The 13,861-nt window shown below is 39.8% G+C and overlaps 4 protein-coding genes across 4 annotated transcripts; all 4 read left to right on the top strand.

Moving 5' to 3' along the window:
• The first annotated feature begins 583 nt into the window (after positions 1-583).
• On the top strand, positions 584-1,521 carry LOC119007910 (olfactory receptor 4D11-like). The gene is given in 2 exon segments (XM_037077868.1): positions 584-958; positions 961-1,521. Coding segments are annotated over 2 exon segments (936 nt in total).
• Positions 1,522-6,150: 4,629 nt separating this feature from the next.
• LOC119007903 (olfactory receptor 4D9-like) lies at positions 6,151-7,923 on the top strand. The gene is made up of 2 exons (XM_037077855.1): positions 6,151-6,908; positions 7,857-7,923. Exons 1-2 carry the CDS (start codon positions 6,151-6,153, stop codon positions 7,921-7,923), a joined length of 825 nt encoding a protein of 274 aa, XP_036933750.1.
• Positions 7,924-8,874: 951 nt separating this feature from the next.
• LOC119007895 (putative gustatory receptor clone PTE01) lies at positions 8,875-9,807 on the top strand. Its single transcript, XM_037077848.1, has one exon. It carries the CDS (start codon positions 8,875-8,877, stop codon positions 9,805-9,807), a length of 933 nt encoding a protein of 310 aa, XP_036933743.1.
• Positions 9,808-11,460: 1,653 nt separating this feature from the next.
• Positions 11,461-12,390, top strand: LOC119007886 (putative gustatory receptor clone PTE01). The gene has a single exon (XM_037077838.1). It carries the CDS (start codon positions 11,461-11,463, stop codon positions 12,388-12,390), a length of 930 nt encoding a protein of 309 aa, XP_036933733.1.
• The last annotated feature ends 1,471 nt before the right edge of the window (positions 12,391-13,861 follow it).

Raw genomic sequence — 13,861 nt, 5'->3', positions numbered from 1 at the left:
CACACACAGGGAGAATGTGCAAACTCTGCACAGAAAGGCCCTGCATGAGTGGGATTTGAAATCATGACATTCTTGCTGTGAGGCGACAGTGCTGGCCAACATGCTGCCCAACAATGTCTCTGTGTCTTCCAGGGCCTTGTTGAAGGTTGTTGGTCCCCTGATACAGAGATGCTCCTTAGCTGTTCTATTGGGAGTCCCCAGGTGAAGACAGTCCAGGGCGGGTCACAGCAGCTAGGACACAGCAATGGTTCTTGGGACACATGCTCAACCAACAGAGATAACAGGGCACCTGATATGTCAGTCTTGTGACAAAATGTAATGGACTGCAGTCTTGGGTAATATCAATGTGCTTCATGCCAATAAAAGGCTGAGTCTTACAACTTACAACTAACAGGTTTCAACTGTATGTGAGAAGAGGACAACATATTACCAGAGGTGAGATAGCAGAGGCACAGCTGATTTATTTCATAGCACTTAATATATAATTGTCTGTTCACATGTACAATGTAATGTTTTTTCTTTCTCTTTTAACAGTTGTTTCAGCAAAAGAAAGCAACAGCAACAAGCTAACACTTGCAAGATGATGTACACAAATGCATCTGCTTCAGTTTTATTAACATTGGAAACACTGGGTTTACCTAATAGATACATCTACCCAGCATTTTTGTTTGGGACTTTAACATATCTGTTTCTTATGTTTTGCAACTTGTTGGTATTAACAACTATTGCTTGTAGTGCAAAGCTGCACAGGCCCATGTTTATTCTGCTGTTCAACTTGCCCATCAGTGACATGTTGGGTGCTACAGCTCTTTTCCCTCAGCTTGTTTACAGCATTGTGACACAAAACAGACGGATCTCCTTTCCTGCATGTGTTATTCAGGCTTTACTGGCTCACATTTATGGTGGAGGAAACGTGCTGACCTTGACTGCCATGGCATATGACAGATACATTGCTACTGTATATGTCGTCCTTTAAAGTATAATGTTATCATGAATCTACATAACTTAGTTAAAATAATTGTTTCAATTTGGTCGATCAATATTTCACTAATAGTTGTACAGCTTTCATTACTTGCACGGCTTAAAATTTGCAGGACAAATGTAGTAGATTTGTACTGTAACAATCCATCAATTGTGAAACTGACCTGTGACGACACCAGAGTGAACAACTACTACGGGCTGTTCACTATATTCATATGTCAAGCTGGACCTCTGTCAGTGATACTGTACACATATGCACAGATTTTGCGTACATGTGTTATGACTAACCAGCGTGATGCCCGAAAAAAAGCCATTCAGACATGTGGCACACATTTAGTCATTTACTTAGTTCTAGAATTCAGTGCTTGTATTACACTAACTGCTCATCGCATCAAAATTGTGTCCCCTTATATAAGAAGAGCTCTCGGTGTTACAATTTTAGTATTCCCCCCTATTTTGGACCCTATTATATATGGACTGAAAACCAAAGAACTCAAGACTGGTATAAAAATGTTCTTCAAAATAAATGTGGGTTCGTAAGAGCTTTAGGCTTTCCTATGAAATCTTTTATGATCATTTGTGGAACTAATGCTGACTTCCAAATAAGACACAAATTTGGTCCTGTGAACACACACACACACACACACGCACACGCACACACATGCCTACATACATACCCACTTTGCTTTCTATAAAAAAAATGATGAATAAAGATAAAATACATGAATAAATACGTGCCCAAAAAATACAAATGTGTTGTACATCTTTTTCAAAAACAGTTTGTGTTTGGACATTGCTTATTAGAAATACTGTACATTGTGTTGATAAATCCTTCACTAATTTTTCAGTTTATTCGGATTCAACAGATCAATATTGAAATGCCCACAAATGAAAAGTACTTTCAAAACATTTCCTCCACCCAGTCCCTGAAAGATTCAGTACTAGACCCTGGTGCCCTGTATATACAACTAATTAACAGATATTTTTTGCTTTTCTCTATGCAGATTTCAAGTGTTACACTCTTGAAGTTGTCCACCACATTTAATTCTCTACTGTGTGTGTATGTGTGTAATGATTCTTTAAATGAGGAAACACATTCACACTCTGTGTGAATTATTTGTGAGTTGCTCATGAATAACTATTAACAAATAAAGGTGATATAACTTCTCATTCAAAACTTTCTAATACCTAGTGCACAGAACCAGTGATATTTTTCTTTGTGTGCAAATGTGTTTGATAAAAAAAATGTAATGAATACTGTATAGCAATAGTGATAACAAATAATTCTAAATGGAATCCTCCCCTAATTCCTTTGGCAAACTAAACCATAGTGTCAACACAAATACTGTGAGCTGAGGTGCACAAATCACAAAAGGGATAAATGGAATAAAAATTGTTTCTAGATAAAAGTACATGTATACTTAGATATTCCCAAGGCACTCTTTGGGTATGCACTGGGCTTCGACCTATAGGTAAATCACTACCCTCTAACTTGTGAGGAAGTTTTGTTCACTTGGAGGAAGAAATACATTTATTTGATCACATATCATACAATGTACAACATAGTCAAAATGGTACTCATCCCCAGCTCGAGGGAGCAGTGGGCAGCAGTTAATGTGCTCTCCAGATCTGAGCCAGTGCCTTGGTGAAGGGCAGTGACTGGAGATTTACTACCTGGAGTAAACCCACGTACACACAGGGAGAACATGCAGAGTCCTCACACAAAGGCCCTGCATGAGTGGGATTTGAACTCAAGACCTTCTTGCTGTGAGGCAACAGTGCTAGCCAGTGTACCACCCAACAGTATCTCTGTGTCCTCCAGGGCCTTGTTGAAGGTTGTTGGTCCCCTGATACAGAGATGCTCCTTAGCTGTTCTATTGTGAGTTCCCAGGTGAAGACAGTCCAGGGCGGGTCACAGCAGCTAGGACACAGCACGTGTTCATGGGACACATGCTCAACCAACAGAGATAACAGGGCACCTGATACGTCAGTCTTGTGACAAAATGTAATGGACTGCAGTCTTGGGTAATATCAATGTGCTTCATGCCAATAAAAGGCTGAGTCTTACAACTTACAACTAACAGGTTTCAACTATATGTGAGAATAGGACAACATATTACCAGAGGTGAGATAGCAGAGGCACCGTTGATTTATTTCATAGCATTTGATATGTAATTGTCTCTAACCATGGGGACATGGAATGTCACCTCATTGGGGGGGAAAGAGCCTGAGCTGGTGCGAGAGGTTGAGCGGTACTGGCTAGAGATAGTCGGACTCTCCTCTACGCACAGTCTGGGCTCTGGAACCGAACTCCTTGAGAGAGGCTGGACTCTCTTCTATTCTGGAGTTGCCCGCGGTGAGAGGCGGTGAGCTGGTGTGGGCTTGCTTATAGCTCCTCGGCTCAGCCGCCATGTGTTGGAGTTTACCCCAGTGAACGAGAGGGTCATTTCCCTGTGCCTTCGGGTCGGGGATAGGTCTCTCACTGTTGTTTCGGCTTATGGGCCGAACAGCAGTGTAGAGTACCCGGCCTTGTTGGAGTCCCTGGGAGGGGTACTGGAGAGTGCTCCAACCGGGGACTCCGTCGTTCTTCTGGGGGACTTCAACGCTCACGTGGGCAGCGACAGTGTTACCTGGAGGGGTGTGTTTGGAAGGAACAGCCTCCCCGATCTGAACCAGAGTGGTGTTTTGTTACTGGACTTCTGTGCCAGTCACATAACAGTCCATAACGAACACCATGTTCAAGCATAAGGGTGTCCATATGTGCACGTGACACCAGGACACCCTAGGCCGGAGGTCAATGATCGACTTTGTGGTCGTGTCATCTGACCTCCGGCCATATGTCTTGGACACTTGGGTGAAGAGAGGGGCTGAGCTGTCAACTGATCACCACCTGGTGGTGAGTCGGATCCGCTGGCAGGGGAGGAAACTGGACAGAACTGGCTGACCCAAACGTATTGTGAGGGTCTGCTGGGAATGTCTGGCAGAACCCTCTGTCAAAGAGGTCTTCAATTCCCACCTCCGGGAGAGCTTGGACCTGATCCCGAGGGAGGCTGGGGATATTGAGTCCGAATGGACCATTGTTCTCCACTTCTATTGTTGACGTGGCTGTCCGGAGCTGTGGCCGTAAGGTCTCCGGTGCCTGTTGTGGCGGCAATCCCCGAACCCGGTGGTGGACTCCGGAAGTAAGGGATGCTGTCAAGCTGAAGAAGGAGTACTATCGAGCCTGGTTGGCCCGGAGGACTCCTGAAGCAGCTGACGGGTACCGGCAGGCCAAGCGAGCATGGTCGCGGAAGCAAAAAACTCGGGTCTGGGAAAAGTTCGGGGAGGCCATGGAGGAGGACTATCGGTCGGCCTCGAGGTAATTCTGGCAAACCATCCGGTGCCTCAGGAGGGGGAAGCAGTCCTCCACCAACACTGTTTACAGTGGAGGTGGGGAGCTGTTGACCTCGACTGGGGACATTGTCGGGCGGTGGAAGGAATACTTTGAGGATCTCCTCAATCCCACTGACATGTCCTCCATAGAGGAAGCAGAGGCTGAGGACTCAGAGGTTGTCTCATTCATCACCCAAGCCGAAGTCACTGAGGTAGTCGGGAAGCTCCTCGGTGGCAAAGCACCTGGGATGGATGAGATCCGCCCTGAGTACCTCAAATCTCTGGATGTTGTGGGGCTGTCTTGGTTGACACGTCTCTGCAACACTGCATGGCAGTCGGGGACAGTGCCTCTGGACTGGCAGACTGGGGTGGTGGTCCCACTATTTAAAAAGGGGAACCGGATGGTGTGTTCCAACTATCGGGGGATCACACTCCTCAGCCTGCCCAACAGTTGATTGGGAAAAAGCAACTGTTTTTGCTATTTCTGAGATTGTTTGTTAATTGATGGATTGAAATCTTAATGTCAGACAGGTACATTTTTTATTTTTACCTACAAACGAAACAACAAAAGAGTGTTGCAAAAGAAAACAGGCCATTCTAATGAGATGTTCAAAAAAGAGTCAGAGGAAACGCAAACTTGTCTAATACCATCCCTCTGCTTCAATCTTTTAGTTAAAAATTCAGCATAGGCTTCCTTATTTAATCATTACTAATGAATACATCAACAGTTAGCTAGATGCATGAATGAATAAATAAATAAATAAATAAATAATTAAATGAAATGTATACATACAAACATACAAATATATATAATATAAAACCAAATATTTAATTTGTTATACTCTGTAATAAGTTGTCCACCACATTTGGTTTGTTGCTGTGTGTATGTGTAATGATTCTATTGAAAATTGAAATACAAAGAATTTCTTCACCTTAGCAACAGAAATGATGTCGAATATTTTCATGTATGTGTCTATCCTCTATGTAAAACTTCTGTAAGTTCTTAAAAAAAAAAATAAAGGTGACACAAATGAAATTTCATGCACAGATTATGATCAAATATTATACAGTGTATAACATAGTCAGACTGGTATTAATCCTCAACTTGAGGGAGCCGTGGGCAGAAGTTCCACTCTGGGACCAAGTTTAGATCTGAGCCAGTGTCTTGGTGAAGGGCAGTGACTGGAGATTTACTACCTGGAGTAAACCCACGCATGCACACACACACAGGGACAATGTGCAAACTCTGCACAGAAAGGCCCTGCATGAGTGGGATTTGAAATCATGACATTCTTGCTGTGAGGCGACAGTGCTGGCCAACATGCTGCCCAACAGTATCTCTGTGTCTTCCAGGGCCTTGTTGAAGGTTGTTGGTCCCCTGATACAGAGATGCTCCTTAGCTGTTCTATTGGGAGTTCCCAGGTGAAGACAGTCCAGGGCGGGTCACAGCAGCTAGGACACAGCAATGGTTCTTGGGACACATGATCAACCAACAGAGATAACAGGGCACCTGATACGTCAGTCTTGTGACAAAATGTAATGGACTGCAGTCTTGGGTAATATCAATGTGCTTCATGCCAATAAAAGGCTGAGTCTTACAACTTACAACTAACAGGTTTCAACTGTATGTGAGAAGAGGACAACATATTACCAGAGGTGAGATAGCAGAGGCACAGCTGATTTATTCCACAGCACAGTTGTCTGTTAACATGTATTATGTAATGCTTTTTTTTCTCTCCTTTAACAGTTGTTTTTCAGCAAAAGAAGCAACAGCAACAAGCTAACACTTGCAAGATGATGTACACAAATGCATCTTCTGCAGTTTTATTAACATTAGAAACACTGGGTCTACCGAATAGATACATCTACCCAGCATTTTTGTTTGGGACTTTAACATATCTGTTTATTATGATTTGCAACATGTTGGTATTAACAACTATTGCTTGTAGGGCAAATCTTCATAAGCCCATGTTTATCCTGCTGTTTAACTTGCCCATCAGTGACATGTTGGGTGCTACAGCTCTTTTCCCTCAGCTTGTTTACAGCATTGTGACACAGAACAGACGGATCTCCTTTCCTGCATGTGTTATTAAGGCTTTACTGGCTCACATTTATGGTGGAGGAAACGTGCTGACCTTGACTGCCATGGCATATGACAGATACATTGCTATATGTTGTCCTTTAAAGTATAATGTCATCATGACTCCACATACCTTAGTTAAAATTATTGTTTCAATTTGGTCGATCAATATTTCACTAATAGTTGTACAGCTTTCATTACTTGCACGGCTTAAAATTTGCAGGACAAATGTAGTAGATTTGTACTGTAACAATCCATCAATTGTGAAACTGACCTGTGACGACACCAGAGTGAACAACTACTACGGGCTGTTCACTATATTCATATGTCAAGCTGGACCTCTGTCAGTGATACTGTACACATATGCACAGATTTTGCGTACATGTGTTATGACTAACCAGCGTGATGCCAGAAAAAAAGCCATTCAGACATGTGGCACACATTTAGTCATTTACTTAGTTCTAGAATTCAGTGGTTTTATTACACTAACTGCTCATCGCATCAAAATTGTGTCCCCTTATATTAGAAGAGCTCTTGGCGTTACAATTTTAGTGTTCCCCCCTATTTTGGACCCTATTATATATGGACTGAAAATCAAAGAACTCAAGACTGGCATAAAAATGCTCTTTAAAATAAATGTGGCTTCATAAGAGCTTTAGGATTTCCTACGAAATGCTTTATAATCATGACTTCCAAGTTAGACACAATTTGGTCCTGTGAACACACACACACACACACACACACACACACACACACACACACACACACACACACACACACACACACACACACACTTAAATGCATACATACATATCCACTTTGCTTTCTATTAAGAAATAATGAGTAAAGATGAAATACATGAATAAATACATGCACAACAATTAAACATTGTTTGTTTTTGGACATTGCTTATTAGAAATACTGTACATTGTGTTGATAAATCCTTCACAAATTTTTCAGTTTATTTGGATTCAACAGATCAATGTTGAAATGCCCACAAATGAAAATTACTTTCAAAACATTTCCTCCACCCAGTCCCTGAAAGTTTCAGCACTAGACCCTGGTGCCCTGTATATACAATGAATTAACAGATATTTTTTGCTTTTCTCTATGCAGATTTCAAGTGTTACACTTTCTAAGTTGTCCCCCACATTTAATTCTCTACTGTGTGTGTATGTGTGTAATGATTCTTTTAATAAGGAAACACAAAGAATTCCTGCTCCTTATCAACAGATATGATGGAGAATATTTTTATGTATGTGTCTGTCCTCTGTGTAAACTATTTGTAAGTTGCTGGTGAATAACTATTAACAAATAAAGGTGATATAACTTCTCATTCAAAACTTTCTAATACCTAGTGCTCAGAACCAATGATATTTTTCTTTGTGTGCAAATGTGTTTGATAAAAAAAATTTAATGAATACTGTATAGCAATAGTGATAACAAATAATTCTAAATGGAATCCTCCCCTAATTCCTTTGGTAAACTAAACCATAGTGTCAACACAAATACTGTGAGCTGAGGTGCACAAATCACAAAAGGGATAAATGGAATAAAAATTGTTTCTAGATAAAAGTACATGTATACTTAGATATTCCCAAGGCACTCTTTAGGTATGCACTGGGCTTCGACCTATAGGTAAATCACTACCCTCTAACTTGTGAGGAAGTTTTGTTCACTTGGAGGAAGAAATACATTTATTTGATCACATATCATACAACGTACAACATAGTCAAAATGGTACTCATCCCCAGCTCGAGGGAGCAGTGGGCAGCAGTTAATGTGCTCTCCAGATCTGAGCCAGTGCTTTGGTGAAGGGCAGTGACTGGAGATTTACTACCTGGAGTAAACCCACGTACACACAGGGAGAACATGCAGAGTCCTCACACAAAGGCCCTGCATGAGTGGGATTTGAACCAAGGACCTTCTTGCTGTGAAATAACAGTGCAAGCCAATGTACTTCCCAACAGGATCTCTGTGTATTCCAGGGCCTTGTTGAAGGTTGTTGGTCCCCTGATACAGAGATGCTCCTTAGCTCTTCTATTGTGAGTCCCCAGGTGAAGACAGTCCAGGGCGGGTCACAGCAGCTAGGACACAGCAATGGTTCTTGGGACACATGCTCAACCAACAGAGATAACAGGGCACCTGATACGTCAGTCTTGTGACAAAATGTAATGGACTGCAGTCTTGGGTAATATCAATGTGCTTCATGCCAATAAAAGGCTGAGTCTTACAACTTACAACTAACAGGTTTCAACTATATGTGAGAAGAGGACAACATATTAGCAGAGGTGAGATAGCAGAGGCACAGCTGATTCATTTCATAGCACTTAATATATAATTGTCTGTTCACATGTACAATGTAATGTTTTTTCTTTCTATTTTAACAGTTGTTTTTCAGTAAAAGAAAGCAACAGCAACAAGCTAACACTTGCAAGATGATGTACACAAATGCATCTGCCTCAGTTTTATTAACATTGGAAACACTGGGTTTACCTAATAGATACATCTACCCAGCATTTTTGTTTGGGACTTTAACATATCTGTTTATAATGTTTTGCAACTTGTTGGTATTAACAACTATTGCTTGTAGTGCAAAGCTGCACAGGCCCATGTTTATCCTGTTGTTTAACTTGCCCATCAGTGACATGTTGGGTGCTACAGCTCTTTTCCCTCAGCTTGTTTACAGCATTGTGACACAGAACAGACGGATCTCCTTTCCTGCATGTGTTATTCAGGCTTTACTGGCTCACATTTATGGTACAGGAAATGTGCTGACCTTGACTGCCATGGCATATGACAGATACATTGCTATATGTCGTCCTTTAAAGTATAATGTTATCATGAATCCACATAACTTAGTTAAAATAATTGTTTCAATTTGGTCGATCAATATTTCACTAATAGTTGTACAGCTTTCATTACTTGCACGGCTTAAAATTTGCAGGACAAATGTAGTAGATTTGTACTGTAACAATCCATCAATTGTGAAACTGACCTGTGACGACACCAGAGTGAACAACTACTACGGGCTGTTCACTATATTCATATGTCAAGCTGGACCTCTGTCAGTGATACTGTACACATATGCACAGATTTTGCGTACATGTGTTATGACTAACCAGCGTGATGCCCGAAAAAAAGCCATTCAGACATGTGGCACACATTTAGTCATTTACTTAGTTCTAGAATTCAGTGCTTGTATTACACTAACTGCTCATCGCATCAAAATTGTGTCCCCTTATATTAGAAGAGCTCTCGGTGTTACAATTTTAGTATTCCCCCCTATTTTGGACCCTATTATATATGGACTGAAAACCAAAGAACTCAAGACTGGTATAAAAATGTTCTTCAAAATAAATGTGGGTTCGTAAGAGCTTTAGGCTTTCCTATGAAATGTTTTATGATTATTTGTGGAACTAATGCTGACTTCCAAATAAGACACAAATTTGGTCCTGTGAACACACACACAGACACACACACACACACACACACACACACACACACACACACACACACACACACACACACACGCACACACATGCCTACATACATACCCACTTTGCTTTCTATAAAAAAAATGATGAATAATGATAAAATACATGAATAAATACGTGCCCAACAAATACAAATGTGTTGTACATCTTTTTCAAAAACAGTTTGTGTTTGGACATTGCTTATTAGAAATACTGTACATTGTGTTGATAAATCCTTCACTAATTTTTCAGTTTATTCGGATTCAACAGATCAATATTGAAATGCCCACAAATGAAAAGTACTTTCAAAACATTTCCTCCACCCAGTCCCTGAAAGATTCAGTACTAGACCCTGGTGCCCTGTATATACAACTAATTAACAGATATTTTTTGCTTTTCTCTATGCAGATTTCAAGTGTTACACTCTTGAAGTTGTCCACCACATTTAATTCTCTACTGTGTGTGTATGTGTGTAACGATTCTTTTAATGAGGAAACACATTCACACTCTGTGTGAATTATTTGTGAGTTGCTGATGAATAACTATTAACAAATAAAGGTGATATAACTTCTCATTCAAAACTTTCTAATACCTAGTGCACAGAACCAGTGATATTTTTCTTTGTGTGCAAATGTGTTTAATAAATTTTTTTTTAAATGAATACTGTATAGCAATAGTGATAACAAATAATTCTAAATGGAATCCTCCCCTAATTCCTTTGGCAAACTAAACCATAGTGTCAACACAAATACTGTGAGCTGAGGTGCACAAATCACAAAAGGGATAAATGGAATAAAAATTGTTTCTAGATAAAAGTACATGTATACTTAGATATTCCCAAGGCACTCTTTGGGTATGCACTGGGCTTCGACCTATAGGTAAATCACTACCCTCTAACTTGTGAGGAAGTTTTGTTCACTTGGAGGAAGAAACACATTTATTTGATCACATATCATACAATGTACAACATAGTCAAAATGGTAGAGTCCTCACACAAAGGCCCTGCATGAGTGGGATTTGAACTCAAGACCTTCTTGCTGTGAGGCAACAGTGCTAGCCAGTGTACCGCCCAACAGTATCTCTGTGTCTTCCAGGGCCTTGTTGAAGGTTGTTGGTCCCCTGATACAGAGATGCTCCTTAGCTGTTCTATTGGGAGTCCCCAGGTGAAGACAGTCCAGGGCGGGTCACAGCAGCTAGGACACAGCACGTGTTCATGGGACACATGCTCAACCAACAGAGATAACAGGGCACCTGATACGTCAGTCTTGTGACAAAATGCAATGGACTGCAGTGTTGGGTAATATCAATGTGCTTCATGCCAATAAAAGGCTGAGTCTTACAACTTACAACTAACAGGTTTCAACTATATGTGAGAAGAGGACAACATATTACCAGAGGTGAGATAGCAGAGGCACAGTTGATTTATTTCACAGCATTTGATATGTAATTGTTTGTTAACATGTATCATGTTATGTTTTTTTTCTCGTTTACCAGTTTTTTTTTCAGCAAAAGAAGCAACAACAACAAAACACTGTAGAGCACTGCAAGATGATGTACACAAATGCATCTTCTTCAGTTTTATTAACATTGGAAACACTGGGTTTACCTAATAGATACATCTACCCAGCATTTTTGTTTGGGACTTTAACATATCTGTTTATTATGTTTTGCAACTTGTTGGTATTAACAACTATTGCTTGTAGTGCAAATCTTCATAAGCCCATGTTTATCCTGCTGTTCAACTTGCCCATCAGTGACATGTTGGGTGCTACAGCCTTTTTCCCTCAGCTTGTTTACAGCATTGTGACACAGAACAGACTGATTTCCCTTCCTGCATGTGTTATTCAGGCTTTTCTGCTTCATGTCTATGGTACTGGAAACTTGCTGACCTTGACCGCCATGGCATATGACAGATACATTGCTATATGTTGTCCTTTAAAGTATAATAACATCATGAATCCACAAACCTTACTTAAAATTATTGTTTCCATATGGTCGATCAATATTTCACTAATGGTCGTGCTGTTTTCATTACTTGCACGGCTTAAAATTTGCAGGACAAATGTAGTAGATTTGTGCTGTAACAATCCATCAATTGTGAAACTGACCTGTGACGACACCAGACTGAACAACTACTACGGACTGTTCACTATATTCATATGTCAGATTGGACCTCTGTCAGTGATGCTGTACACATATGCACAGATTTTGCGTACATGTGTTATGACTAACCAGCCTGATGCCCGAAAAAAAGCCATTCAGACATGTGGCACACATTTAACCATTTACCTTATTCTACAAATCAACACTCTGGCTACACTCCTCGCTCATCGCTTTGAGAGTGTGTCCCCTTTACTGAGAAGAGCTCTGGGTGTGTCAGTTTTAATTTTCCCCCCGTTTTTGGACCCAGTTATTTATGGACTGAAAACCAAAGAACTCAAGCAGAGCATTCGCATATTCTTAAAGAGAAATGTGAATTAAAACTTTATTCATTTTTTGTTCAAATTTATACATATGTACAAATAAACATCCAAATCTAGTACACTTGTAATCAAAACTAGTGTCTCCAAATATATAAAATTGTTATGTACATCCTAGAATTCATTCTGCTTTTGTCAGTAGTCACACATGCCACAGTATCGCAGCTCCACCATGTTTCACAGGTGACCACCATGTCTGTCTTGTTGTGTCTGACCAGTCCACAAGATGTTCTCAGCGCAGCTCTGGAGTTCTTTAGTTGTGACCTGGCCACACAGTTCTTCAGTTTTGTAAGTGTTGCTGCCTGTGGTAAACCTTTGCAGTTATTCTCTCCTTATTATGGTCGTTTTGATGTGGCTGTTGTCGTTGAGTTGTAAAGTATTTCGGGGTATATACCAGGTTGGTTCATGTTGCTCAGGTCACCAGAAAAACAAAATCTGGACAAGGTATCAGACAGTTGATTTGGACAAAGCAACTGTTTTTTTTTTTTTGCTGTTTCTGAGGTTGTTTGTTAATTGATGGACTGAAATCTTAATGTCAGACATGTACATTTTTTATTTTTACCTACAAACAAAACAACGAAAGAGTGTTGCATAAAAAAACAGGCCATTCTAATGAGATGTTCAAAAAAGAGTCAGAGGAAGCACAAACTTGTCTAATACCATCCCCTCTGCTTCAATCTTTTAGTTAATAATTCAGCATAGGCTTCCTTATTTAATCATTACTAATGAATACATCAACAGATAAATACACAAATATGTAAATAAATAAATAAATGAATTAATATCCAGCTAATATGTATACATACAAACATACAAATATGTATAATATATAACCAAATATATCCTGTAATATATGACTTAATCTATCAACATTATCATATGTATTAAAGCTTCTATATTGATTAATTTTGTCTTCTATAAACATGTACTATTCCCATATTTAAGTATATATGTTAGAGGGATTTAAGAATGACACACACACACACACACACACACACACACACACACACACACACACACACACACACACACACACACACACACACACACACACACAAAAAGCCACTTTGCCTTCAGTGAAAAATGAATAAATAAATGTGAAATAAATAAATAAGTATATGAGTAACAAGCACAAATGTTTTTGTACATTTAAAAAAAAAACAAAACAAATAACAGTTTGTGTTTGGACTTTGCTTATTAGAAATAATGTACTTTGTTTTGATAAATTATTTAGTCATTTTTTGGTTTATTTGGATTCAACAGACCAAAACTAAAATGCCCACAACTGAAAAGTACTTTCAAAACATTTCCTCCATACAGTCCCTGAAAGATTCAATACTGGACCCTGGTGCCCTGTATATACAACTAATTAACAGATCTTTGTTTTTCTTTATGCAGATTTCATTTGTTATACTCTGTAATAAGTTGTCCACCACATTTGGTTTGTTGCTGTGTGTATGTGTAATGATTCT

This window comes from Acanthopagrus latus, chromosome 2 (assembly GCF_904848185.1).
Source record: "Acanthopagrus latus isolate v.2019 chromosome 2, fAcaLat1.1, whole genome shotgun sequence".
NCBI lineage: Eukaryota > Metazoa > Chordata > Actinopteri > Spariformes > Sparidae > Acanthopagrus > Acanthopagrus latus.
This window is presented reverse-complemented; position numbering and strand designations above follow the sequence as displayed.

Coding starts and splice junctions, on each gene's coding strand:
- LOC119007903 (XM_037077855.1), top strand. CDS start 6,151: ATGTACACAAATGCATCTTCTGCAGTTTTATTAACATTAGAAACACTG. Junction 6,909..7,856: donor TTAGTTCTAGAATTCAGTGG/TTTTATTACACT, acceptor ATTTAATGAATA/CTGTATAGCAATAGTGATAA.
- LOC119007895 (XM_037077848.1), top strand. CDS start 8,875: ATGTACACAAATGCATCTGCCTCAGTTTTATTAACATTGGAAACACTG.
- LOC119007886 (XM_037077838.1), top strand. CDS start 11,461: ATGTACACAAATGCATCTTCTTCAGTTTTATTAACATTGGAAACACTG.